Below are 27034 nucleotides of genomic sequence, written 5' to 3'. Positions count from 1 at the left end.
CTATGACAAAAACAACCAAAAAAAAAACAAAAAAAACAATTATACTATAAATGCAGGTGCAGCGCAGTGTTTATGACAACATTTACAGGTTTTTATGCATTTTCCAAAGATGTACTGATGCTTGTAAAATATGTAAAAGCTCTAAAACCAGATTATATATGTGGAAAAACCAAGCCTGGTCTTTATTAGTGGTACAGCAGTGAGGCAATGTTTATTTGGCATCTATTCCTCAGTGGGCAGTGTCCCAAAAAAGTCACAGTGACAGATAATTAGACTTCAGCATTAAGACCTGTCATGTAAATGCATCTTAAGATTATCCGAATGAACCTGAAAGATATTTCAGTTTTGACTGGTCCTGATGTCAGAATTGGCTGGTTCACTGTGGCGTTAAGGTGTCTATAATGAGCTTTGTAGGGTGAGAGGATTTTCTGCTGGAGGTCTTGTCGGAGGTAATCGGATTCATGTTGTCTATTTCTCCAAGCCCACCAATGGAGAGTAAGGAGCCTCATGTAGTATTGATAATGGAGATGACATTGTGTTACTGCAAAGCCCTGAGAGGGGAAAATAAATCCCAGCATGTGCATCCATCTTATGATGTATCGCATGCAGGCCTACACAAGAGGTCCACATTTTTATCATGTTTGTTTTATACTCCTGGGGGCAATTGAATTTCATGAGAATCTTATTGTTGAATGTGTGAATTGAGAATACTTCAACATTTCAGTTGTGGCAGCAGGAGTGTTTCCTTAAACATTTATCTTCTGACTAAATACTTTGTTCACATATGAGTTAAATCGTTACATTTGAAGAATGCAGTATATCTGCAATTTTTAAAGCATCAAAAGCCCCTGTATACAGTGTATTTGGTACTTTAACATTTCCTATAATCCCCCTGGCGGCCCCCTGCGCTTCCCAAAATGCACCGTGGCGCCAGTAGAGTTCCTGCATCTCACGGCACATGTAAACAATGGCTAGCGAGGATGTGGATGGTGTTGATCCAATGAATTCACGGGTGATTATGATAATGACACATTCTCCCAAGTTGAGAAGGTTATCTAGAGGAGGTGTAGCACCTGTGATGGACTTCTGCCGTGCCCCGATGTTGTCGTGTTGTCCATACTTCACGAGTTGTTTTTATATTGTGTCCTGAACTGGAAATCTGCTGAAACTGGCCTCTTGCATAAGTCACGGACCGCGACATGGTGTGAGATTCACAACTGCAAAACAGAAAATTGTTATCCAACAACAGTCCTCTGTTCTTCTGTGATTTCCAGTATGAAACAGTTTTGAGCAAAATAAGAAACATCCACTAGTTGTATAATTTGCACCTAGCATTAAAATTTGTTTTGACATCTGGTGAGGATGCCACCTGGTTGTCTCCCTTGGGACATCTTCCAGGCTCATCCAACCGGAAGGCCACAGGGAACACCCAGGACCCAAGGAATTACATCACTGTGATGGCTTGGGGGTGCCTATGGATTTTTCAGGAGGAGTTGCAGGGCGTGGAAGTTTAAGAGATTGTGGGATGAGTTGCTTAGTTTGCTGCTACCACAACCCGGACTTGGATAGGTGGCAAAAAAACAAAACAAAACAAAAAACTGAATGAATGATTGTATAACAGTCAGATAATGCTTGACTACTTTTTCAGATGTAAAGGCACCCAGCACACATTGACAGCAGATTGTGATCAAATTGGCCAAACGTCCCGTGGAGGTGGTTGTGGGTGTGTTGTGACCAAACTGAACATCCCTGTGAATGGAAATGCATTTCCAATCCTTATACAACATCTATGAGGATGATATCAAATGTTACCACAATGTCTGGCAGAAAGTAGGAAAAAAGTGTGATAACACAACAGATTAGCCTCACAGATGGCTAACATCTTGTTTTTTTGGACCCTTGCAAACCAGAGGAGAATGTAATGTAAGCCTGACAAAGCCATCAAATCTAAATCAGATTTCAATGGACTCACTGGACACATATGTTAAAATCACATATTTTACTATCCTCTTCTTTCAGCTGCTCCCGGTCGGGGTTACTACACAGATCATCTTTGTCTATCTTATGCTGTTGCTATGGCGTCAGATTAGTGCTAAAAGCAGTTGAACAATAAACACGCATATGGATGTATTATATTGTGTCACACGCGATGAAATTAACCACGAGTGCACAAATCGTCTCTGTGCATGCTCATACTCAGAGGAAACTGCTCCCTGAATGAGGAAAAAGATGCTGCGAGTGAGGAGGAATATGTGACCAGCGCGCCAAACAACCTTTAAAAAATCACCCTGCTCTCAGGAAAGCTGATTTCTGCTCGTGCAAAATGGATTTCTGCTCGCATGAAGTAGATTCCTCCTCTCTGTCAAAACCTTTGGCACAATTGGGGAGGGAACCCAGGTTGGTACTGGCTCTGCTGTGATTGGTCATTTCTGAAGAGTGAGATTCGATTGACAGCTCTCCTCTCAGACACGGAAATCTTCTGAAACGCAGAACACAATGGTGTCTAAGCAGGGGTTTCTTACCTAAAGAAACCTCTAATTTGTGTGCTTGCAGTTTATATCTATGCGTGTGAAATAATATGATATGCCTGAATGCATGTTTTATCACGTGAGTGCTTTTGGCACTAATCTGATGCCATATATTGTCTCCATGGTCTTCTGTCACACCAACTACGATATCATCCCTCACCACAACCATTAACCTCCTCTTTGGCCTCCCTCTGTTCCATCTCCTTGGCAGCTCCATGCTCAGCATCCTTCTACCTATATATCCTCCACCCCCCCTCTGTACATGCCCAAACCACCTCAATCTCTGACATTGTGTCCAATCCATCCTGATTAGGAAATGGCTGATGCCATTTCCTAATCATGTCCACCCTCATCTCTCCCAATGAAAATTGCAGTATCTTCAGCTGTGCCTCTTCCAGATCTGCCTCCTGCCTTTTTGTTAGTGCCACCATCTCTAACCCATAAAACATGTCTGGTCTCACGACTATGTTGTAATCTTTAACTCTTGCAGATACATGTAAATAGAGAAATGTAAATGTAATCAGAGTAAAATCACATTCAGGTACAGTTTATATGAGACACATTCTAATGCTCAATATAAATGGGGCTTTTAATAGATGTGGATTGTGTGATTCTGCTCATGGTCTTCACATGTCAGCACAGACAAAGAGAACTAGAGGAGGATGATTGATATGAATGGCCTGCCTGTTCTGCACCTGAGCACTGCTTTATTATGGGACTTCTATGCACAGTTTATAGTCTTGCTCATTATAGTCACATATGAGAATGTTGCCAGCTTACGTAAGTCTATATTGGGTCTGGCACTTCACTGTCATGGTGTTACATTCCAGATTTCTAGTGCTTTCATCATGTTTGAGACAAGTCATTAACAGCAGTGATGTCAATGTGAATATCCTTGCAGATGGAACTGACTTCACATCACAAAGATTATAGAAAGGAAGCTGGTTGAGTTTTCAGACTGATGTCGCCGTGATGCATCATTAAATGGTTCCACGGGTTGGCTGTGTTGCTTGCTGGAATATTTTGCCTCACTTTTGCACAGTATGCAGACAATCATACAATAATGTTGCAAAGATCTTGAGAGAACTTTGCTTTTACCCATCATGAGATGTTTCTTGTGTGACACCTTGGTAATGAGACACCTGTTTACAGGCCATCAGTTGGGACTGAACCAGCTGATATTAATTTTCACTGACAAGGGGCAGGATTGCTTTCTAATTTCTGATAGCTTTCAGCTGGTGTCTTAGCTTTCCATGCCTTTTTGCAGCTCCCTTTCTTCATGTGTTTAATACTTTTTTCTTGTGTTATTACACATTGTGACACATAATGTAATTTCTGTACTGGTTTGTTTTGGTTCCTTTATATCTACGTATTACTTGGGTTGTTACTGACATCTACCGAAGACGTCATGTCAGTAGTACCTTTAGACATATATTTGCAGAGCTATCTGGTGATATATTCATTACTTATTTTACCCGCTGTTTGTTTTGGGGTGTTGGCTCTGTTGTTCAGTGCTATTTTGTCACTATATTATATTGATTGCTCCACAAGAGGTCAAATGTGTTCTCTGTGGGTCATGTCTTCAGTTTTATTTGTCACTTTTAGAATTTCATAACAGTCTTAACATCTTCTATTTCATGATGATGATGGTGCTGATCTGATGAGTTCTTCAGAATGTGACTTCCAGTTTATTATTAGTGTGAAATGATTGGCATCAGAACCAAATCATGTTCAGAGACCAAGACTAAACCTTGAAAAGCAGCAGAAACAAAAAAAAAAAAATTAACAAAAAAAAAAAATTTTTTTCAAGAATTTAAGTTTCATATCATTTCATATTTTTCAATTATTATTGTTTAATTTTCCTAACCTGACATATTGAAGACTGATTTTCTTGATCATTTCCCAGATGGGATAGATAGTCTTCATGCACGATTGATCTAGGGACGTTGTGTGCATCGGTTTGTTTAGCGTGGCCGTGTCATTGCACGCCGACAAACACATTGTTTTTGACAGATCCTTAGTGTGGTCCAATGGCTGGGAAATCCCAGACTATTGTGGTCTGTGAACCTGCTGCAGCCTTCATCTGCCTTCACAGCCATTGGCTTACATGTCATCACCTACTTTGCCTGATTCACTGTAGAGGATGTCTTGTTTCACTAGAGCCTCATTAGAAGTCTCATGTTCAGGGTTCTTGTTGGGCCTTAATGGTTACCGTGATGGCCATGGCGCATACAAGGTCCCCACTGTATTTCACCCCAACAGACCCTGCTTGATCTGTAAAATAACAAGCGTATGGATTCTGCATAGATCTGTGGATATCCAGGTTTGCATGCATGACTTTTGTCATGCTGCAATTATGGTGGTAGATATGTGAAGATGGGTAGTTGGATTCATCGATTTAGTTAGATTTTGGCCAGTCAGCGTAACTGTCACAATTGTCCTTCCCAGCACCATTTCAAATGCTGCTACTGTGGTGATTATAAAAGTGGCCCCGATTAGCCAGTGTAACAATGTCAAGCTATGAATATGCTACATTGGCCCGATTATCATTCGATGTATAGTGTTGCCAAATTGGTGACTCGTGAAATCTGGTGACAAATCAAAACCCTCTTGACAATGTTTTTTTTCTCAAAAGCGACCAGCGACAAATCTAACTACTTTTCCTGGTATCACTGGAGATTTTTCTGGTGTTTGGCAACTCAAAAGTGAAAGTCTCTGTTGTCATAGTGGTAGTGGCAGCAGATCCCCACCACCACCACCACCACAGCTGACTGTAAAGCACTGAGTGGAGGGATATCTAGGCAGGGGAGTCGGACTGGGGGGGTAAAGGGTACTATGTACCCAGGGCCCAGAGCATGGGGGGGGGGCACAGAAAACTGGCATTAAATACTTTTTTGTGTTGCATGTTATTAATGTCCATACAATTCATGTTGTAAAATAATATAATTAGAATGAATGTATAAATGTTGCAAAACATAATTCTGCTCTAACAATAATACTGAAAGATGAGGGCCCTTCCCACCCCTGCACAGTTGTACAGTGGTTTAGTCCAGGCCCGCACGCTGCCACACACACACACACACACACACACACACACACACACACACACACACACACACACACACACACACCCCAAACAGGATCTCACAGAAAGTGGAGGTGTTTAGTAGTGCTGAAACAACTAATCGATTTAATCGATTATTAAAATAGTTGTCAACTAATTTATCAATCAATCAATCAATTTTTTTTTAATATAGCGCCAAATCACAACAAACAGTTGCCCCAAGGCGCTTTATATTGTAAGGCAAGGCCATACAATAATTATGTAAAACCCCAACGGTCAAAACGACCCCCTGTGAGCAAGCACTTGGCTACAGTGGGAAGGAAAAACTCCCTTTTAACAGGAAGAAACCTCCAGCAGAACCAGGCCCAGGGAGGGGCAGTCCTCTGCTGGGACTGGTTGGGACTGGGGCAAAGGTTTCGTTTCTTCCATATAAATAAACCGTTTCTGTAGTGCGGCTTTGCTTTGAACCTTGAACCAATCGAAGCAGTGATTCGCCGATCGAAACAGTGATTCGCCGATCGAAGCAGTGATTCGCCGATCGAAGCAGTGCTTCGATCTGGTGCTTTGTTTTTTACCACTAAAACCCCAAAGAGCATATGTCTGTGAGTAATATTTACCTTTTCATGTTAATCTGATCTGTTATGGTCTTCTGAAACAGTTGATAGATGTATTTTATAACTTAAAAACGGGACCGATGCTAACGCGTTAGCATGTCTATGGCGTTTTCAATTTTAAAGTTAGCATTAAGCTGTTACAGCTGTCAGCACATTTGTTTTCTGTATAATAATTCATGGCTCAGCATTTGTTGTCATAAAAGAGTCAACTGTATTACAAATTGTAATATTTTATTCATTTATTTTTATTTATATATCAATAGTAATATAATAGAAACAACAATAATAGTAATAATAACTAATAATGCCACAATACAGTTTTAGAGAAACGGACAAAAAGAATCTGATAAAATAAAACAGAAAAGATTAAACCAACTAACAATGAACATAAATAAATATAGAAATAACTGTTTCCTGTGAACACCTAGTGACTCTTAAACCTCCACTTCATCCCTGTTTTATTTAAGTTTAATGACAATTTGTTTTGGTCAAACCACATCTAAGCTGTGTTTTTACACAAGAAAAAAATAAAATGCAGTTAACTGCACATTTGTCTTTTTTCATAAAAATATGTTTTTAAATATCACATATTACACTTTAGTCAGGCCTTTAAAATAGTTTTGTGGACTCTTGATGTTGTCGGTGGTTGAGATATTTGCTGTAGGCATCTAAAAATGCTCATAATCGGGTGAAACCTGATAGAAATCTCTTTGTGGTGTGTCGGTGATGTATGTATGCGCAAAATAAAACAAAACACTACTGCAGGTATGTTTTTGACGAGAATGTAACATAACTTTGTTACAAGGTCAAACGCCAATGTTGCGTGATAAAGGCCTTTTAATAATAACTCACTTAAAGAAATAACGGCAAAACTCACATGTAAGTAAAAAAACCCAAAATGATTCATCGAAAAAATAATTGACCGATGAACTGATTAGTAAAATAATCGTTAGTTGCAGCCCCAATGTTTAGGCTGAAATAAAATATGTCTTTCCTTCAATATGGCTAGTACCTAGGGCCCAGAATTTGGTGCTACGCCCCTGCCTCCGGGTTCAAACACTCATGCGCGATGGCACTGCGACTGTTCCCACATTGAATGTCAAACCTCACTCGGACTTGGTCAGCCTACTTACCTCGTTTGCTGTGCTGTGACTTATTAGTCTCCAGACTTTGAGAAGCCCTGGCCTTGAGAAGTTATTTTATTTTAAGAAGTTCAGTTCTAATGACAATGAGCAGGAGCAGAGATCTTTACATTCGCGGCTGTGAACAGATGCGCCCCCTGTCCGTTCAGTGCCCAGGCCAACGCGTCACTCTAAGTTATGTGGTCATTCACTTTCACTAATTGTTATGTAATTCGTATGTAGGTATTGTCGTAATTATTTATATAACTGTCCTGGCGGTGGCTCCTGTGTCTGTCATCCAGCTGTCAGTGTGATGTGATCATCTGACAGGCCCCTCCCCGTGCTGTGTGCGATCAGACTGTCCAGCCCCCATGTGATTAGATCTGTACATACATAAAAGCATTTTGTGCAAGTGTGCACAAAATGGTCTCTACCACGTTTTTTTTTTCTTACAGCACCTGTTATGACATCACACTATGCAAATAATATGCAAATTTGATAATTACACCAATTAGCGACTTTTTGGACAGCCAATACCAACTTTTCTTAGGGCCCCTTCACACATAGCATGAATAAGTACAAATCGGGGTGAATCACGGTGGAACAGCTCGTACGAGCAAACCACGAAAACATCGAGCCAACGGGCAGGCATGAATGAACCCGCTGCGACGGTTTTGTGCAGGCAACGGCGTCGTGCATGAAACTGTTGCAGTGGGAAAACAGGAAATTGAGCAGCTGCAGCATGTGTAACCACATCGTGCAGCTGCTGTGAAAAAAAAAAGCATATATGTCACCCATGGGATTTGAACCTGCAATTTACAAAAGTTCTGATTGCCAGCTAGAAACTTTACCAGCGTGGGTGAGCACGCGAAACACATGTACACGTGTTGTGGAGGGGACCCGACAGTCTGGCACGCCACATGTGTATTCAGCAACTCCACAGTCATGGGGCACTTAGACAAATGTCACCATCAACTTGAAAGTGATTGCCTGATGACTGTTTTCGTGCTAATAGTGTGAATGGCCACACATTTTCTAAGTGCAAAGCGAGCGGTGTTAGATGTTCATGAGTGTCACCTGAAATTTGGCCAACACCTGCTGGGAGAGGGATCGAATGGGCTCTCACAGGGCACACTCTGTCTTTCAGCCGCTGGTGTGTGCAAATGGTTGTAGCAACAGGTGTACGAGGCCTTAGAGGCAACTCCGATTTTACAGTATTGCATATGATTCCTGCTTCATGCGCATTTCATGTGCAATTTGACCACATTCATACTATGTGTGAAGGGGCCCTTACTGAGGAGTCAGCAACACTGTTGACGTAACTCCAGTAGGAGACTCGTCTCACTCAAACTGTGATATCTGTGGCTAATGGGAGTGTCCTGCTTGTTACAGTGTCTACGCTTGAGAAGAAACCATCAACAATTTAAATTACTTGGTTAATTTGATTATCATTTTATCCACAACATGGTTGTTAAGTTATAAGTAAGGGGGAATGTTTAGGAGGACTAATTTAGAAAATATACAGCGTAAATTAGCCGAGGATGTGATCTGCTGCTGCACATATCAGCATATTCCTTGGAGGAAAGTTAATAAAACAGCTCACTAACCTTTTGAAGACCAAAGTGAATGTCATGATTAAGTGATGTTTAAAACTGAACTGAAATAGAAATGAACAAAAGTTGTTGGCATAGTCATGTATTTATTTAATATTAGCTAACTTCCATTCACCAGCTGCTAAGCTAATTGTAACTGTGCTTCACTGCAGGCAGATATACATAACAGAGCAAAAAGATATTCAGCTGAAATGAATATATTTTCCTTTGTTTACTCCAAACATCCATTTCTCTCATTGTATTCTGCGGCAGGAAAGACAGTTCTACTTTCAAATCACATCCAGATTACTTTTTCAATAGCAGATGAAAATGTAAAAGGAGTACCAATTTAAAAAAAAAAGTAATTTCCTTCCTAAGATACAGTATATTCTCATCCATGAAGCCTGGTAACATCATTCAGGTCATAAATTTAGCACTAGCTGCAGGCGAAATGTCATTTTCATTCTTTAGCACTGTGCTTTATGTGTGATAATTGCATGCTTCTATTTAATCCACTCCTGATCTATAAGCTGTTATTGGCATTGCTTCAAGCTGTACTGAATTATATCTGGATTTGAAGGGTGGTTATTTTGCTATCAGAACAATGACCGAGGTGTCTGACTCCTGTTTCTTACAGATGATGAAGTTTGCCTGGGATAACTACAAGCGCTATGCCTGGGGCAAGAATGAATTGCGGCCTTTGACGAGGAACGGGCATATTGGCAACATGTTTGGTGAGTGTCACTGTTTAGCCAGAACCTAAAAAGTGTGTGTTATTTAAAATAAATAAGTGGAAACATTTATTGCACAGACCCTAAAACAGACAGAAATGGCAGCATATCAGGGAGAAGAACCTTAACAAGCTGTTCATGAACATTCAACTCATTTTCTTGTTGTAGCTATAACAGTAAGGGCTCTACAGTATGTTGATAATCTATGGCACATGTACTGAAATGCATAGCGCAATGCATTTGGGACACAGCTAACAATACCATTGATTTGATGTGAAATCTGAGCATACACATGGGCCAACCTGATCTCATGCCAGTTCGTAGTGCCATCACGAAAAGTATTATATTTTTGTGATGGTATCACAAAATTATTTCTCGATGGTATCATGAATTTGGGGTGATGCAGTGGGGGGGGGGGGGGGGGGGGGTTGATTTAGGGTTAACAATGGTGAACTAAACTGACTGTGTCATGAAAATGCGATACATTTTATGACGGTATCCCAAAAACAAATCATGAGAGTGGGCTGCTAGGGCACACAGTGCAAAGGGGTTAGAGTTAGGCAACAGGTGTGTTTTGGTGATGTGATGTCATGTCACATGCTTTTTGAGGAGCCCAGCAATTGGAAAAAGGCCAAGGGGACACCCGTGTTTCACCTGGCTGCCACAAAAATGGCTACTGTCAAGAGGTATGATTGGATTGGTTGCCTTCTTAGATCGTTGCCATCCAGGATTCAATTTGGTTCTGTTGTGTGGAAAACTGCGCTTGACTTTCAACCAGGTTTTACTGGTCTATGGTGTAACTGCTTTCTGCTTACATGTGATAGCAGTCTACCTGCACTGCACCTGACTATACCTCATTTTTAGATCACAATGCCCATTGCAAGTGGACTTGCAATTTAAAAAAACTTTGGTGCTGGGTGGGAAGTCTATAGGTGTGTGGGGTGGAAACGAAACAACACTTGTGCTGCAATGTGCATTACTGTGCACCAGTTGGAGGCTGGACTCTCAAGATGGAATGATAGAATTCAATGAAGTTCAGTTTTTCCAACAGTCATGAGATTAATTGCACACTTTCTTTACTTATCTAGATAGAATTTCCTGATGTTTACTTCATTATTATTTAAAATCTAGTTTGGTCATACTTAAAATCTGTAGTGTAGTGCTTTGAGAGAATTAAAAACATACTCTTTCCAGCAAACAAACAAACAAAAATAATGCTCCATGTAGTTTTGGGATCCTTGCACCTCTGTTCATGACAGGTCATATTGACCGAACTCATAAAAATTCCATTCTTTGTCTGTCTTGAACTGTTAATATAAATGTAATAAGTCACACTTGCACTTCAGTGAACGCACTCTTGTCATCACATCTTTCTTACCTTTTCAATCAGCATGGGAAACCTTACAACCTGCCAGGGGTGCCACATTTTCCACTACTGTGTAATTATGGGAGATCCAGAGGGGTCCTCGGGTCTCCTTCAGTGAAGCGTATCAGTAATTTCATGTGATGCCGAGCAAGAGGGAAGTCCCAAAATAAGGCACCTCATAAAAGACGGATCAGCTCTTAATAAGACTAGGATGGGACTTTCATTTCTCTAACTTTTCTTTAGAGATTCAAGATTATTAAGTCAATGAGGTGAGCTCTTAAAAATATAGTATGTGATCTGAGTGCTGCCCTGATTTCTGTACTACTATCTGTATAATTCATGCACAAGGTGTTTTTCCCACCATAGAAACAAAATCAGGTTCATTTTCTCTTTGGATGTACTATATACGAAATGATATTTTGTAGCATTCTGAGGATGTCATTGTGACTGCAACCCAGAGAGCTGTTTGTTTTTCTTACAATACAGCTCCATTAATCAAACAAGTTCTGTTTAGAGATATAAAAGCGATGAGACAGGCTTACCGTGTTTAAGTCACAGGTTTTTTTTACAGGAATTAAATCACAATTCACGACCACAAATTTTGAAATAAAAAACACACCATGAAACTGCCTTTTCATTTTACAAAACAAGAGCGGTGGAAACTCCTTAACAGGGCTTGATGACTTTCAGCATGCATTTAAAACTTAGTCAGATCACACTTAACGTGTCCTTTAAACGAGCAATCCTCATGGCATTACTATTTTACACTTTTCCTCATGTCAGCTCCAGATAAAGTACAATTAGCAGTCATGTTCACTTCAAGCAAATATATATAAATAAATGTCTTCATCAGTGGCAGCCGGTCTGCTCTGTGTCAGCCTGATCCCGTCAGAGCTCAGAAGCTAAGCAGTGCAGCATCTGGTTAGTACTTGGATGGGAGACCTCTTTGGAACACCAGTGGCTGTGTGTGTTTCTCCAGGTAACACTGGAGTTGCGTCAGGAAGGGCATCCATAAAGACATAAATGTCTGTATGGGTGTTGTTACAGCAAAATGAACAGATTCTCATTTCCACAGCAGCATAAGGTTATATCCCCATCACACATAGCCAGAATGAGGCCAAATGCTGTCGGAGTGACGATTCAACCCACATCCGAAAAGTGTCCAGTTGCAGTTTCAAAATGTGCTGACAGTCATCTACGAGAGTCCACACAGTTGGTCAAAATCAGCCAGTGTGTTGAACAAGTTCAAAACCCTCCGGGCGCTTCGAGATGGGACACCTATCCGATGGCAGTCCATGTGCAATCTGAGAACCATCTGACCACAATTTACCTATTCTGATGGTTGCAAAACAGCATCCGAAACAATTTGAGCGTGTATGAGGGAACCTCGAGATGGACCTGGCTCATCAAATCCTGCTGGTATGATCTGCACGTGCCATGTATAATAATGTCCACCTCCAATGTCCCCCATCCCCACCGGAGCGCAAAGGAACTGTTGATATGTATGTGGCACGCTTCATCATGTACAGTAAATGTGAACAGCAGCTATCAAACCGAAACTACCCTGCACTACTGCATGCATGCCGTTGCAAATCTGAACAGGCTGTTATATCCACAGTAGACCTTACAGTACAGACATTTGTCCATTCCTTCCTGTGAGTGATGTAACTAATGTGAACTATTGTCTCCATCATATCTCTATATACCATGGGTAGCTGCACCTCTCCATGGTCTCATGCGCAGTAATGTGTCATTGAACACATCAGGCTCAGAGCTGAACGGATCTTCTCACCGCTGTAAATATATGATCACCTTCTTCTAACTCTGTAGGAGATATGATATGGAACTGCTGTGCATGACAGCATTAATAAACATGAATCTCACCTCCAACAATGGTCCATGAGTGTTTCACTGCGCTCCCCGTCCACACACGTCCATTTCGTGCAACCCACGCGTAAAGCATGTGTGTATAACCAGACTTTGCGTTCACAGCCGGGTCATATATAAAACTGAGTTCCATCAGGTGGCATGGCTCATTGGCAGCAGGACAGGATGCACCGGCACAGTGAACCATTGGAAGCACTCTGACAAAAATGAACTAAATGAATGAAGCCAAAGCGCTGACATCATCCATCCAGCACTGCATGCACAGCAGGTGGCCACCAGACAGCACCATTATAGACTTGATTTCTATTTTTGTTTGCAGAAAAATAAATAAATACGTTAATCAGTTAATCAGTAAACACAGTGAATCCAAGTTCGTACAGCTGGTGCGTTCAGCCCAACGCCCATGTATTAAACTTAAATTTATTTCTGTCCTCAGAATAATAAATAAATAAACAATAAATCCAGCTTGTGCAGGTTGTCCGTGACCAGACAGGATGTGTCCAGCCGGGACGTGCAAGTCGGGTGTACGCTGACAAGGAGCATTAAACTGAAATCCACTTCTGTCCTCGGAATAAAAAATGAATGAATATAGGTAAACACAATGAATACAACCCGTGCAGCTTGTCTGTGGCTGGACATGATGCATCCAATTTGCTCGAGTGGGTTCTGACCGGCTGCAGAGCGGGGTGGCTGGAGGCTGCTGGAGTGTTCAGTTCCTTCCAGAAATGCTTTTCCTCTCCAATCATGTAAACAGAAAAGTGTGTGTCAACTCCTCACAAGTTGTCTCATGTTGTGCGTGTTCTGAGTCACAGAGACGACGTGGTGAGTGCCCGCCTGATGATTTGGCAAAGGAGTTCATGCCGGGGAATTTTTTTGTTTGTTTAAAAATCAAATGATGTGTGAATGCCGCCCCACGACCGGGGTGAGGGGGTAGTGTATGGGTGCGAACATCATGGCAAACTGCGTGAATTTCCTCACAGATGGCGTTCGCAGGCTGTCACAACCCAGTGAGATACTACCCATCCAGAGGGAGAAATCACCCACGTGGCTCCTACTTTGCTACTTTGCAGATGATGCTTTAATATTTGCAGAAATATTATATACCCTGATTGCAGAAAAATCTGATGGAGAATGTGTGTATCACAGACTTGATCCAAACTTTCATTGACTTCCTTGACTTGACCATCAGAAGTGAATCTGTATGCGGTGAAAGTATCAAACTTGTACATATTAACTTAGAATATCACATCACATATCAGTGATGTTCAAGTTTATGGGTCCTTGTCCTTTGTTCCTGAGAGATGCCCAGGAAAGACTTAGAAAGTCAAGCCCTCTCTGGACAGATGGGTCTGGCAATGATGATACAAATGTAGGAGAATGAAGGTTGCAGTCTTTAGGGTCCAGTTGCTTCCTGTCTTACTGTATGGTTGTGAGACTTGGGCGTTAACCAGTCAGCTCAGAGAATGACTGGACATCTTTGATGGATCCTTGGGTACCGCTGGAATGACTTTGTGTCAAATAAAGGTTTACTTCAGGAAACTCAGAAGAGAAGTATCACTTGGATTGTGAGGGAATGCCAGCTGTAAAGGTTTGGCTATATGGCCTGTTTATATGAGTAAGATCCAGCATGCAAGTGCCTCAGTGATCAGGACCCTGGCAACTAGAATAAGCCAAGGACAAAGTTACTTTCTCCTGCCTGTGAGAGACGGCTGCTTTCAAGATGGGAATGGACCATGTTAGTAGAAAGTATACTGTTTTTTAAAACTGATTTTAAAAGTATACTTTCTAGTAACATGGCATTTTTTCCTAATTTTAACACCTAAACGCAGTAATTACAACACAAAAATATACTGCACTTAAAGAAGTACAATTAAAAAAAAACATAAAAAGGAATGTTTTTTGCAAATTCAGTAAATACATGAATGGTTAGACTTCTACATGAACTGCAGAAATAAAAAAAAGAGGTGGCATCATGTACATGCATGCTCATGAAATTGACCTTTACTCTTGGTGAGCATCTTTCTGAGTGGAGTTTTTATGTTCTCCCTGTGTTTGTGTGGGTTCCCTCCAGTTTCTCCGGCTTCCTCCCACATTCAACGACATGCACGTTAGTTGAATTTGAAACTTTAAATTGACCGTGGGTGTGTGTGCGTGTGTGAATGTGTTTGTCTACGTGTGGCTCTGTGATAGACTGGCGTCCTGTCCAGGGTTTACCCCGTCTCATGCCCTATAACCACAGGGATACAGGGACAGGCTCTAGCCCTCATGTGGAGTAATTGGGTATAGCAAATGGATGGATGGACCTTTGGTGAATGAAAGTGAACAATATTTATATGTTCTTTTATGCAAAAAGTAAGTAAGTCCCTTCGGCTGCTGCTCCCTTGTTTTTTTGGATCGCCACAGCAAATCCAAGGTGGATCTGCTTTTGAATTGGCACAAGTTTTACGCCAGATGTGCTTCTTGATGCAACTCCACATTATATAGAGAAACGTGGTTGGGGTGGAGTTTGAACCGTGAACCTTCCGCACCTTCCCTAATCACTTGGGCTCCACCTCTGCCATCTATATCTTCTTTTATCTGTGTCCTCAGATATAATAAGGATCAAATGAAAAATCACATGAAAAAAAAAGCACATGAAAAATCAGTATGTTACATGCCACATATGGGTTATTTCTAAAGTGCAAAATCTATTTTTTTTTTCTAACATAAAAAGGTAATGGAATTTATTCTGTTTAATTGCTTTGACATTTTCTTGTATGTGGGGTTATTTTTTGCAATCAAGTACAGCTTGTCATGTTTTGGCTCCAGTCTGGCCTGGTCATGTTTTGTCCCCAATTTTTTTTTACCTGGTCATTATATTATAGTCATTCATCTAGTCTCATCATAGTTTGGTTCTGATTATCTCACTCCTGTGTGTAATACTTTTGTCAGTGGTTTTATTTTCTGTTTATCGTTTTTTTCCTGTTTCCCTTCGTCATGTGTCTAGTTTCAGTCCGGCCATTGTGCAATCATTAGCTTTTGTCTCCTGTTTGCTTTTTTTTTTTTTTTGTCTTATGTTGAATTATCTGTTTATTGTTATACATGAGTTCCATTCTGGTTTAGTCTTAGCCTTTATTTTCTTGTTTATCTCTTTTCAGTTCTTACATTTGCTTCATGGTTTAATTCTTTGTTCTTTCATGTTGGGCTTTCTTTATTTTATTTCTTATTTATTAGGACTTGGGTTTTGTTCATCTTTTGTTTTGGTATTTTATTTTGACCACTGTGGTTAGGTTCATCATCTTGTCAGGTCCTCTTCACTTTGCATTTGTCTAACTGCACTCTCTTGCACCAGCTTCTCTCACCTTCACTCCAATTCTGTCTGCTTTGTCTCACTGCACTACCTTGCACCAGCTTCCCTCATCTTTATTGTAATTCTGTCTGCTTTGTGTTCCTGCACTCTCTTGCCTCCTATCTTCCCTCATCTTTGATTCATCTGGCCACATCCCCTTCCTGAATGTTCCCCATACCTGTGTCAAAGTTTCCCCCCAATTACCACCAGCGTATCTAAACCCTGCTTGTCCTTTGTTCTCTGCCAGTTCGTTGTGATTTTTTTGTCCACGTTCCAGCCTTTGTCTGTATTACCTTGCTGTTTTGACCATGTTTCATTTTGACTTCGCTCCTGCCTCTGCCCCTGTATTTTGTCTTCTGGTGTTTTGGAACTTTGCTAATTTGTTGACCACTCCTCTGCTTGACTCCTGCCTGTACCGCTGCCTCACTGACAGCCTTCCTGTGTACCGTACCCCAGCCTGAGTTTTTGAGATAAAGCCTTTCACTCCTACCTCTGAGTTTGAGTCTGCATATGTGTTCAACCACCTTCTGTGCCACAGCACCCCGGTTCTTGACACAGATAAGGATTCAAGATGTGATTGTTTCTTCTATTTATATCACTTCAGAGGAAGGGCATGTATAATCATTTCCAAGTAATAAGAGCCAAGGACACAGAAAGCTAATGGACTGTAGTGCTGTCAATATGACAAGTTGAAATGACAGACACAATGACGGTCGATCACAGTGATTTGTTTGAGTTAAAGTTGCATTAAGCACTTTCTTAGTGCTTGAATGCAGATGGCCGACTTGAACAGAAGCACAGATCTGTTATCCTTACTAACTGCTACCAAAAACAGGTCAGTATGGGTGGTGTGTTCAAAGTGCTTGCTAAATGATATTTGCACAAACAAGAAATAGTCCCACCTGTAGTCTGTGAATGTAGTTTCTCTGTGCACTCTGCTAGAACTGCTTTAAACTTGATTTAAGTTTCGAATGGTGACACAGGCGCAGTGTGCTTGAATTCCAGCTGCCTCACCACCGTTTTCCCCCATTCTCGTTTTCATTATAGTATAGTATATAGTATGGATTTTTTTGTTTGTTTGTTTACTCAAACATTTTATGGTTCTGTTGATAGTCAACAAGTATTAAAAAAATGTATAAATAGCACTACAACTGAGGTTGGAATGGAGATTTGTATCCTATGTAGGCTCTTTCGTGGTTTTTGTCCTTTCAGCTGCTCCCACAGCCGATAAATGGTAAATGGACTGCATTTATATAGCACTTTTCCATCTGCATCAGATGCTCAAAGCGCTTTACAAATAATGCCTCACATTCACCCCGATGTGAGGGTGCTGCCATACAAGGCGCTCACTACACACCGGAAGCAATAGGGGATTAAAGACGTTGCCCAAGGGCCCTTAGTGATTTTCCAGTCAGGCTGGGATTTGAGAATCTTCTGATTTCAAGTTCAATGCCTTAACCACTAGACCATCACCTCCCCTACAGCCAGATCCGCATTGATATTTGGTTTTACACTGGATGCCTTTCCTGATGCAACTCCACTTTTACCTGGAGAAACACACACTGCCCCTGGTGTCTGAAGAGGTCTCCCATCCAAGTACAAACCTGGAGCCATACTGCTTAGCTTCTGAGATATGACAAGGTCCAGCTTGCATAGAGCAGACTGGCTGCATGTGGACTCTTTGCTGCTGGTGATTATCTCTGGATCCCAGTCGTATATAGGAATCAGTATCTTGAGGAATTTATTGGTACTAGTATGGATATGATACTCCTTCTTGAAACTGATACTTATCAATACTCTTTTTGTACTACTGAGCCTTTTCATTACTGTAAGTATCTGAGAAACAATGCTCATAGGTGGCAAGGTTGCCATGGTGCTGACACTGTGGCAGTGTTTGGATTGCTAGGATGCAACAGGAGTATTGGTGGAAATGGGGGGAAAACCTAAAAATGTCATCATTATCATTGTTTGATTTTACTGGTGAAGATCTGTGTTTCATGTGGAAATAATAGTCTAGGATCTTTTCTGTTTTGGGTGAAACACTTGCCTAACCACTTGAGAGCCACCTATGTTCATCTTCAACCCAACCTTTTGTTTAAACTAACAATGTATTCAAATGATGCCATTGGCTCACTACCACCAGTGAATTCTTCAACTTTGCTATATGTCATTATACAACATCAATGATATAAGAGGTCTGATACATTTGTTAGCTCCAGGATAACAGATGCCTATGCAGTTTCCTGTGTTTCACTATCTCATGCAATTCTTGAAATATGGTCATTGTACATGTATTTGAGACAGTGACCTCTGATTTGACCTTGGTTTTGATCTATCTCCTTAAATTTATTGATTTGAAAATTTGTTAACTATTGACATGGCTGGCAAGTTCCAGCACTACTTTTCAAGATGCTTATTCATATTTTGGTTCTGCCCAAAGAATGTTCCAGTTTAATACCTATTCCCTTTACCCATCCCGGTGTAGGAACTCAAAAATTCTTTACAACAATGTTACGGCCCTGGTCAATGTTGACACATTGCTTATTTTTTAGCAGATTTGGCAGTGTTTATATAATAAACTCATGAGGAATTTTTGGTATGCATTTTTTTATTTCTTTATCCCTCGCTGGCTGAAGGCCCGAAGGAGGATTATATCGTAGCGATTTTCATCCATTTGTCTCTCCGTCCATCCCTCTGTTCCAAAAAAAAAAGGTATAAGCAATCTGAAATTAACTCCTTTCAAATTTTGGGGGGAAATTTCATGAAACTTGGTACATGTCTATCTTGCATGTTGGTAATATGCATATTATCATATAACTTCAGTTGGGCCCATTTTACCAGAGTTATGGGCCTTAAATAACAAATCTATACTCTGTCAGTTTCATGAGTGAGTGCCTGCATTCTGAAATCAACTCTTCTCACATTTTTAGGAGTAATTTCATGAAACGTGTTACAAATCTTTGTTATAAGTTCATAATACACATATTGTAATATTGTACAAGACTAGCACGTTTTGGCGGAGTTATAACCCTTACAAACCTAGACACTGCCAGTTTCATGAGTTGGTGCCTGCATTCTGAAATCAACTCCTCACACATTTAGTACAAATTTCCTGAAAATTGCTATAAATCCTTGAAATGTTGTCAGAATGTAGTAAGCACTTGTACCAAAGTGGCATTTGCCAGTAGGGGGATGTTGTGCTTTCAGAGAACTCTAGTTTTCTGAGAGTTATTTGCTTATTTAGGATTCTTTTAGAGAATGAAGGTGCTTGTTTCCTTGTTCCTTGTTTCTGGCAACACTTTGAGTTGCTTATTCCAGTGCCTCTTTAGATGAGATTCTTGTAGTCCCTGCAGTGGAAAATCCTCTATAGAATGAGCTGTCACTTGTTAGTACACGTAACAAGTGCAAAGTATATGCAAATATGCTGACCTCCACAGCCCCTCTTTACTTAATGTTGTTGCCATTTCATGCTGGATAGGTAGTACACTACAAAGCACTACAATGAACAATGTTTAAAGCATTGGTCCAAAGTTTTAGGAGCACATAGGTGAATGCCAAAGTGACAAAAACCATACAGACCACTAAGTCGCAGGCGTGAGATGGAATCTACTAAAATCCATTAACTCCCACCAGCGAACAACAAATCAATGTTCTGAGGAGGGAAAAATGTCATTGTTGTGAATGCCTGAGGCCTTGTTTACAGACCTTGTAATTGCTAGTGCCAGGATAAGTGAAGGAGTACTTTATTGAAGAAGCTATTGGGCAGGTGTATGGCTGCCTGGCCTGTACAAGTGTGATCTTGCACTCCAGGCAAAGTGAGATGTCTCAATTTCTCAGTTTGAGACTGCAAATCTAACCTCAATGTGCTCCAGTTCACAGACATCGGACTTCAACAACAAACATGCCTAAACTGGTCTCATTACTTTTGGTATGAAACACTTGTGCATGGATGTTCTGAAGTTATTTTCACCTAGATTGAATTTATTAGCACATCTGCAGCACATTGATTGGAGTGCATAGACAAAGTGTATTTGTGATTTGTCCTTCTCTACTTTGATGTCTATATGACACGTAATCTGACTTCAAAGTAAGGTGCAGGTACTTGGTGCAAAGGGGTTGTATTTATTATTTTAATTAATAAGGGGTGTGTGTTTGAGAACAATATGAATCACACCAATTACATTGTCTTCTTTAATTACCTTTAATGCTGCATTCACATGTTGGCTGTAACACCAGACTGAAAACTGGATGTTCTCTTTTTTCAGTGACAGGATAACTGAAAACATATCCCATTTCAAGCTAGGAGCATGGCAATTATACACTTGAGCAACAGGAACAAACTGGATGGTGTTGTATCCTTAATGAGAACAGCAACAAATAGATTACTTAAGTGCAGAGAATCACCTGGCTTTAGTCAGGTAAACCTAAATAATCTGTGTGATAGTACAGAGAGGAGTTCATCTATAATTTCCCAGAAACCTTCCAAAAACATAACTATCTTGGATCATTCAGTTGAGTAAATTATTGTTCATGTCAGTAACATAAAAAAAAATACTGCATCTCACGTCATCATCTAGTCTGTCAATGCAGACAGCAAGAATTCTGCTATAATGATTGGTATGATGGTTTTTCTACTGTCCAAGATGTGAATGCAGCATAGGAGCTGTGCGCTGCAACCTGTCACATCTGATGGTGGATTCAGGATGTAATGGAAGTGAGAGGGTTTCTCGTGAGGGAATGAATATAGAGTGCTGCAAAATGTTTGTCTGCCCTTGAACTTTTACATGTTGGAATGTTTAATGACATCACATCAAAATAATTCATTCATTCATTTTCTACACCTGGTTACTCAAATTAAGGGTCACAGGAGAGCTGCAGGGATGATGGCCAAGTGGTGCAGAAGGTGCCCGGTTCAAACTCCACCGCTGCCACATTTCTCCATGTAATGTGGAGTTGACTCAGGAAGGGCATCCGGCGTAAAACTTGTGCCAATTCGACATGCACATCCACCTCGGACTTGCTGTGGTCACCCGATGTGGAAAAAGGGGGCAGCAGAAGGGACTTACTAAGAGAGCTGGAGCCTATCCCAGTGCTCATTGGGTGAGAATCGGGGTACACTCTGGACAAGATGCCAGTCTATCTCAGGGACACATATAGACAAACAAACACATTCACACTATCACTCACACTTATGGTCAATTTAGATTCACCTATTCACTTAACCTGCTTGTCTTTGGATTTGGGAGGAAGATGGTGCACACATAGTGAACCCATTCAACCACATAAACTCGACAAAGAAAGGACGAGGGGTGAAGTGATCCCAGAACCTTTGAACAGTGAGGCAATAGTTCTAACCAATAATTCAATTAATTTGTATGGTGCAAAGTCACAACATAAGCCACCTTAAGACACCACACAAGGGTCTAAGGTCTAATCTTTCCAAACCCTCAGCAGTGGTGGGCACAGTTCCGCTAATCTGTAACGCAGTTTCACGCTCAGAATGTCTCAACATAAGTAGATCACACGCATTGTAAAAACCAACACACAAGTTACAGAAACTTTACAGAGGGCGTCAAAATTTGCATATTTTGTTTATTTCAGTTTCACAACAGTATATCATTTTAAAGTACCACAATTCACCCTATTGAGATATTCCATAATCCCTTGTGCACCAGAGAGTTAATGCAATCAAAATAACACTGAGAAACCACATGACAACAATTGCAAATGAACGTTATATGACCAAAATGTAACTTTTATGCCTTTCGTAACATTTTTAAGAGACTGCTGCATGAGACCCTAAAAACTTGCTAAAACAAATATTCCAAATATTCTGTGACTGCTGCATATAACCTGTGTGGAACTTAAGACACAAACCAAATCTGGAACAAACAATGCTGTAAAGGACAATAAGCAGGACATTAAAGAGCAAACTTGTTTCCTCCAGAATGACATGAACATGAAGCCATCATGGCTCACAGCGATTCCCCACCCACTGTAAATAACGGAGAAACAACCTGAGCGACTTGCGGGTTTACATAAAACAAACACAATAACAACGTCTATAAATCCAGATCATATATTAATGAGAGTTTTAGGCACAATATACAAAGAATTTTATGTTGGGATGACGTTAATGCTGTTGTTTGTGTGCACTGAGCAGCAGTTAAATTGCAGCCTGGTCAGACAGTATCAATACAAACTCTCCAAAATTTGCAACATTTTCGGGATTTGAAACCTCAATACCACACACAAATTACAGTTGGTCTATTCACACTCACATCCAGTAGATGGCAGTGTTCTCTGCATTTTGACGAGGGGGGGGAGTAATGAGAGCAAATCATTTGAATTTTCCATAATGCCTTTCGCCACATGTGTCTGATGCTCAAACCTTCAGAATTAGCAGATTACTTTAAAAAATATGTGCAATATCATATTTTCACTTTGTAAAAATGACAGAGTTGCCGTTAATTTCGATAAACGGTCTGGAATTAGTTGGTTTTAAATGAAACCATGACTGAAAGGTGCTTTGCATCTCCTGCCCACTGTCTGAGTGGATGTATGTTGAAAGTAAATGAGGGTTTTTTTTTTGTTTTTTGTTTTTTGTAGTGGCGGGCTGAGTGCATAAAAAACAAAAATGCTGGCTTTTTGTTTGTTTTTGGTTTGTGATAGCCTTTGAATTTACGCAGCAGCAGTTGTGGTGCTTAAACATGAAATTGGCTAAGCTGACTGCATACTGAGTCAATACAGAAAAAAAAAAATGCTCCTCATGGGATTTGTTTCTATGAAAACAATAAACAGCCAATCACTAGCTTATAATATACAGTTAAAAAAGCACTCACCCTGAGCAGGAACACAGCATCTGTCCAATCTGCTAGGTTTTGACTTTATTGTGACAGATGTTTCATGACAAATCAGCTGACTGTAGACTGTAGTTGGCCCATTTTATAAATAAATCAAAATCAGATCAAATCAACTTTATTTATATAGCGCCAAATCACAACAAACAGCTGCCCCAAGGAGCTTTATATTGTAAGGCAAGGCCATACAATAAGGCGGAGGCTTCGCGTGTCACGACCGATTCACTGATGAAGCGAGACAAAGGAACACCTCCGTTTCAGAGTGTTAGAGGACAAGTTGGGACATGCCTATCTCGGCTTTCAGTGCTTACCAGTTGAGTGAGTATAAGAGAAATTGTGGAGAGCTGGGTTTGTCCTCTGGCACTCCGAAACAGAGGTGTTCCTTTGTCTCGCTTCATCAGCGAATTGGTCGTGAATCCTCCGCGTGGCTTTCCATGACCAAATCTCTTGTTAAAAGTGAAATCTGCCGGAAAATGGCTGATGTCCAGCTCTTGTGATAACCAGAGAAATTGCACACGACGGTCCCGGCTCCATACAGCCATCCGTTTAGAAATGATGTGGTGGTTTCTGCCTCTCGATGGTGGCTCAGAGCGCGGCGACCGTGCGCCATTGTGGGCCGTCCTTAAAGCTGTAGTAACACTCCTTATTCTCTGTGAAGCCCGTAAAAGTTTCACAGAAAGCCAGATAAATTTTTCGAATGGTTTCCAGCTGCCTGTCTCTAACAGTTTCTGAAAAAATTCAGATGGAAAAAAAGCCCAAATCATTCCGCCATTTCCTCGCAATGAAACGACGACAAGAGGGGTGGAGCAGTGCTCACTCAAAGCCTGCCCACAGGCGAATGACGCAGCCGACAGGCGTGAAAAAACTCACGCATGCGCACGAAGGTTCAAGCTTGGCTGACGTAAAAACATTTGAATCAAATCCATATAGTTTTTGAAAAAAATAAAAAGATACGATACTTTTCTAACAGACCTCGTATATTCTAATTTGTTACACATTTGTTATTAATAATAATAATTAGAATTACTATTGATAGAGGACTTTCCAAAGAATCAAAGCACTATACAAAATAAACTCCAATAATAAAAGAACAAATGGCAATAATAAAAACTAAACTACAGCAGTGCACCAAAAAATCCCAAATTAAAGTCCTGATCTTATGTGTCGGACGCAGCTCGGAGAACCAACCAGCGTTTGAAGGACCCAGTATGAAATAAGCAGAGCACGGTACAAAGGCTAACTGAATTTAATACATAACAGTGATACAAAAATAACAGAAAATGCGGTCTGGCGTGGTGCGCTCCCAGCAGCGCTAACGGTCCGGAGCCAGAAGCTGTTCGGACCCAAGGACCCCGCCGACACCCCCCAGGTGGCCGCAACAAACCGAGTCTGTGAAAGAAGGAACCATTGTGTGAGTCCACACTCTACACACAGAGAGAACACTTAAAGGTGTACAAACAGCAAACACTTCCTGGCTTGATTACTAATCAGCTTCACAACCTGCAGGCATGGAACATCCAGTTCACAAAACTCCACTGCAGTGGAAGCCGATACATGACTAACGTACAGCTCAATATAATAAGGTGTGAGGGACACCACATTTACTGACTGTATAAATGTTAGTCACAAAATCTAACGTACCTCAGGAAGTGTGCTGACGAGCGTGAGACCTCACCCCCTCCTCTTTCACAGACCGTGCATCAAACCCTGGACGTTCTCTGCATCCACTGATGATGAGATGGCTCCCGAGACGACGATCTCACCCGTCTGGTCACAAGGTCGAGTCTCTGGCAAATACACACTGTATACTCCAGTCTTAAATGCCACCATGTTCCAATCCATATAGATGCACCTCAGCTGTGAGTCCTGACGAGCCGCAGGTGATCAGGGTGAGGTCCTGATAACCTCAGCAACACAGCCACTCAGTCCCAAATGCAAGCCACCTGGAAGGAAAAACAAAAGACAGAAACAAAAAGGCAGCCAGGCCCCCCAGCCATACAACAGATCTTTCTGAATAATGGTGTGACCTATATATGATTTTTCCTCTTCAACAGGTATTTTTTGAGAGCTATGACTTAATTGAAGTCAGTTCAATCAAAGTTATTGTGAAATTGCTGTTAGGGTCAAAGGTTTCACACAGGATTGCACACTGTAACTCTGAACGTCTGGAAACTAATTGGCATCTTTATCTGTGCAACCCAGCTATTCCCTGAGCAGTGTATTTTAATGCAGATCCAACAGATACGCAAACAATAAAAGCTGGGACAGAATAAACTATTTGTCTTTGGCAGAAACACCGAAAAATAGTTCACTAAACAACTGTGGAGGAAGGGAACCACGTTCTTCAACTCAGTGTGCTTAATCCCATCAGCAAATATATTTTAATTCTGCGTAAAGCTGACTTCACTTCCTGCTCTCAAAGCTCCCTGTTTGCTACACAGTGTGTTTATCTATGAGAGAGAGCGAGAGAGAGAGAGACAGAAAGGGCATCGTGCAGCCAGTAAATGTCACATTGTGAAGGGTGGTGCAGGAAGCCAGGTATGAAATTGGACGCTGTGTTCTTTAATTTAAACCCCAGAGTAAACAGAGATGCAGCAAGATTGGATCTACAGTTAGTGCTTTCGTCAGAAGATTGTCAGTATACCGACAATCATCGTTCTAGACTCTTAGAAGCACACCCAAAAACCGAAGTAGGGGAGAAAAACAGCTTTCCACTGCTGCTTCCTCTCCCTCAGTCCCTTCTTTGCGGCACACATTCTTTTTTCCTATAATCTTCTGATGATGCTTTGTCTCAGTCCCCAGCGATTTCTGTTTTCCTATAATCCTTGTCTTGCCTTGTTTCCTTTTCCATGACCTGCCCAAGGCTAAGCGCCACATCTGGTTAAAAACAGTTGGCTCTGGTATACATTTTTCTTCTTTCATTCATTATTTGTCATTTAAAATGATGACTGAAGAAAGTTTCAGCACTTTCTTATGTTTAAGGTGAAAGTGAAAATTGGGCTTTTAAACACACTTTCAGCAGTTCTGCCTTTGTGTTAAGAGTGTGTGGGTGCACTCTATTGAGAATTCATGAAAGGGTTCTGGCATGCAACCACTACCTATTTTTATATATTTATTTATTCATGTTTTGAGTAAAACTGCATTTGAAAGAATGGGTGTAATTCTGAGACAATTATAAAGACAAACAAACAACAACAAAAAAACATTTGCAAGAAATGGCATTGGTACGTGTTTTCAGACACTGTTGATGAGGGCATTCAAAGTGGACATGCTAATATTGAACATTAGGTGATTGAGTGATTTGATAGTCTTGCACGCCTCTCTCTCTCTGTGTGTGTGTGTGTGTGTGTGTGTGTGTGTGTGTGTGTGTGTGTGTGTGTGTGTGTGTGTGTGTGTGTGTGTGTGTGTGTGTGTGTGTGTGTGTGTGTGATAAATGGACTGCATTTATATAGCACTTTTCCATCTATAGCAGAAGCTCAAAGCGCTTTACAGTAATGCCTCATGTTCTCACACACACACACACACACACACACACACACACACACACACACACACACACACACACACACACACACACACACACACACACACACACACACACACACACACACACACCGATGTCAGTGTGCACTACACACCAGGAACAACTCATTTAATTCTGTGTTTTCATTGTGTTTCTGTCAGGGGTGTTAATTTATTTGGAATAATTGTCCTGATAATACGAGGGCTGTCAATAAAGTAACGGTCCTTTTTATTTTTTTCAAAAACTATATGGATTTCATTCATATGTTTTTACGTCAGACATGCTTGGACCCTCGTGCGCATGCATGAGTTTTTCCACGCCTGTCGGTGACGTCATTCGCCTGTGAGCACTCCTTGTGGGAGGAGTCGTCCAGCCCCTCGTCGGTGAGGGTGAGGGCCAGGAGGGAGGTGAATTCAGCAG

General features: G+C 41.0%; 1 protein-coding gene across 2 annotated transcripts in view; it reads left to right on the top strand.

The window, feature by feature from the left end:
• The window catches only part of LOC117513878 (mannosyl-oligosaccharide 1,2-alpha-mannosidase IA), an 827748-nt gene that overhangs the window by 339604 nt on the left and 461110 nt on the right, over positions 1-27034 (top strand). For both annotated transcript variants that reach the window (XM_034174114.1, XM_034174115.1), the window contains exon 2: positions 9557-9653. In XM_034174114.1, coding sequence (XP_034030005.1) covers positions 9557-9653 — 97 coding nt within the window. The remainder of the gene's footprint in view (positions 1-9556; positions 9654-27034) is intronic.

Source organism: Thalassophryne amazonica, chromosome 7 (genome assembly GCF_902500255.1).
Source record: "Thalassophryne amazonica chromosome 7, fThaAma1.1, whole genome shotgun sequence".
NCBI classification, from domain to species: Eukaryota; Metazoa; Chordata; class Actinopteri; order Batrachoidiformes; family Batrachoididae; genus Thalassophryne; species Thalassophryne amazonica.
This window is presented reverse-complemented; position numbering and strand designations above follow the sequence as displayed.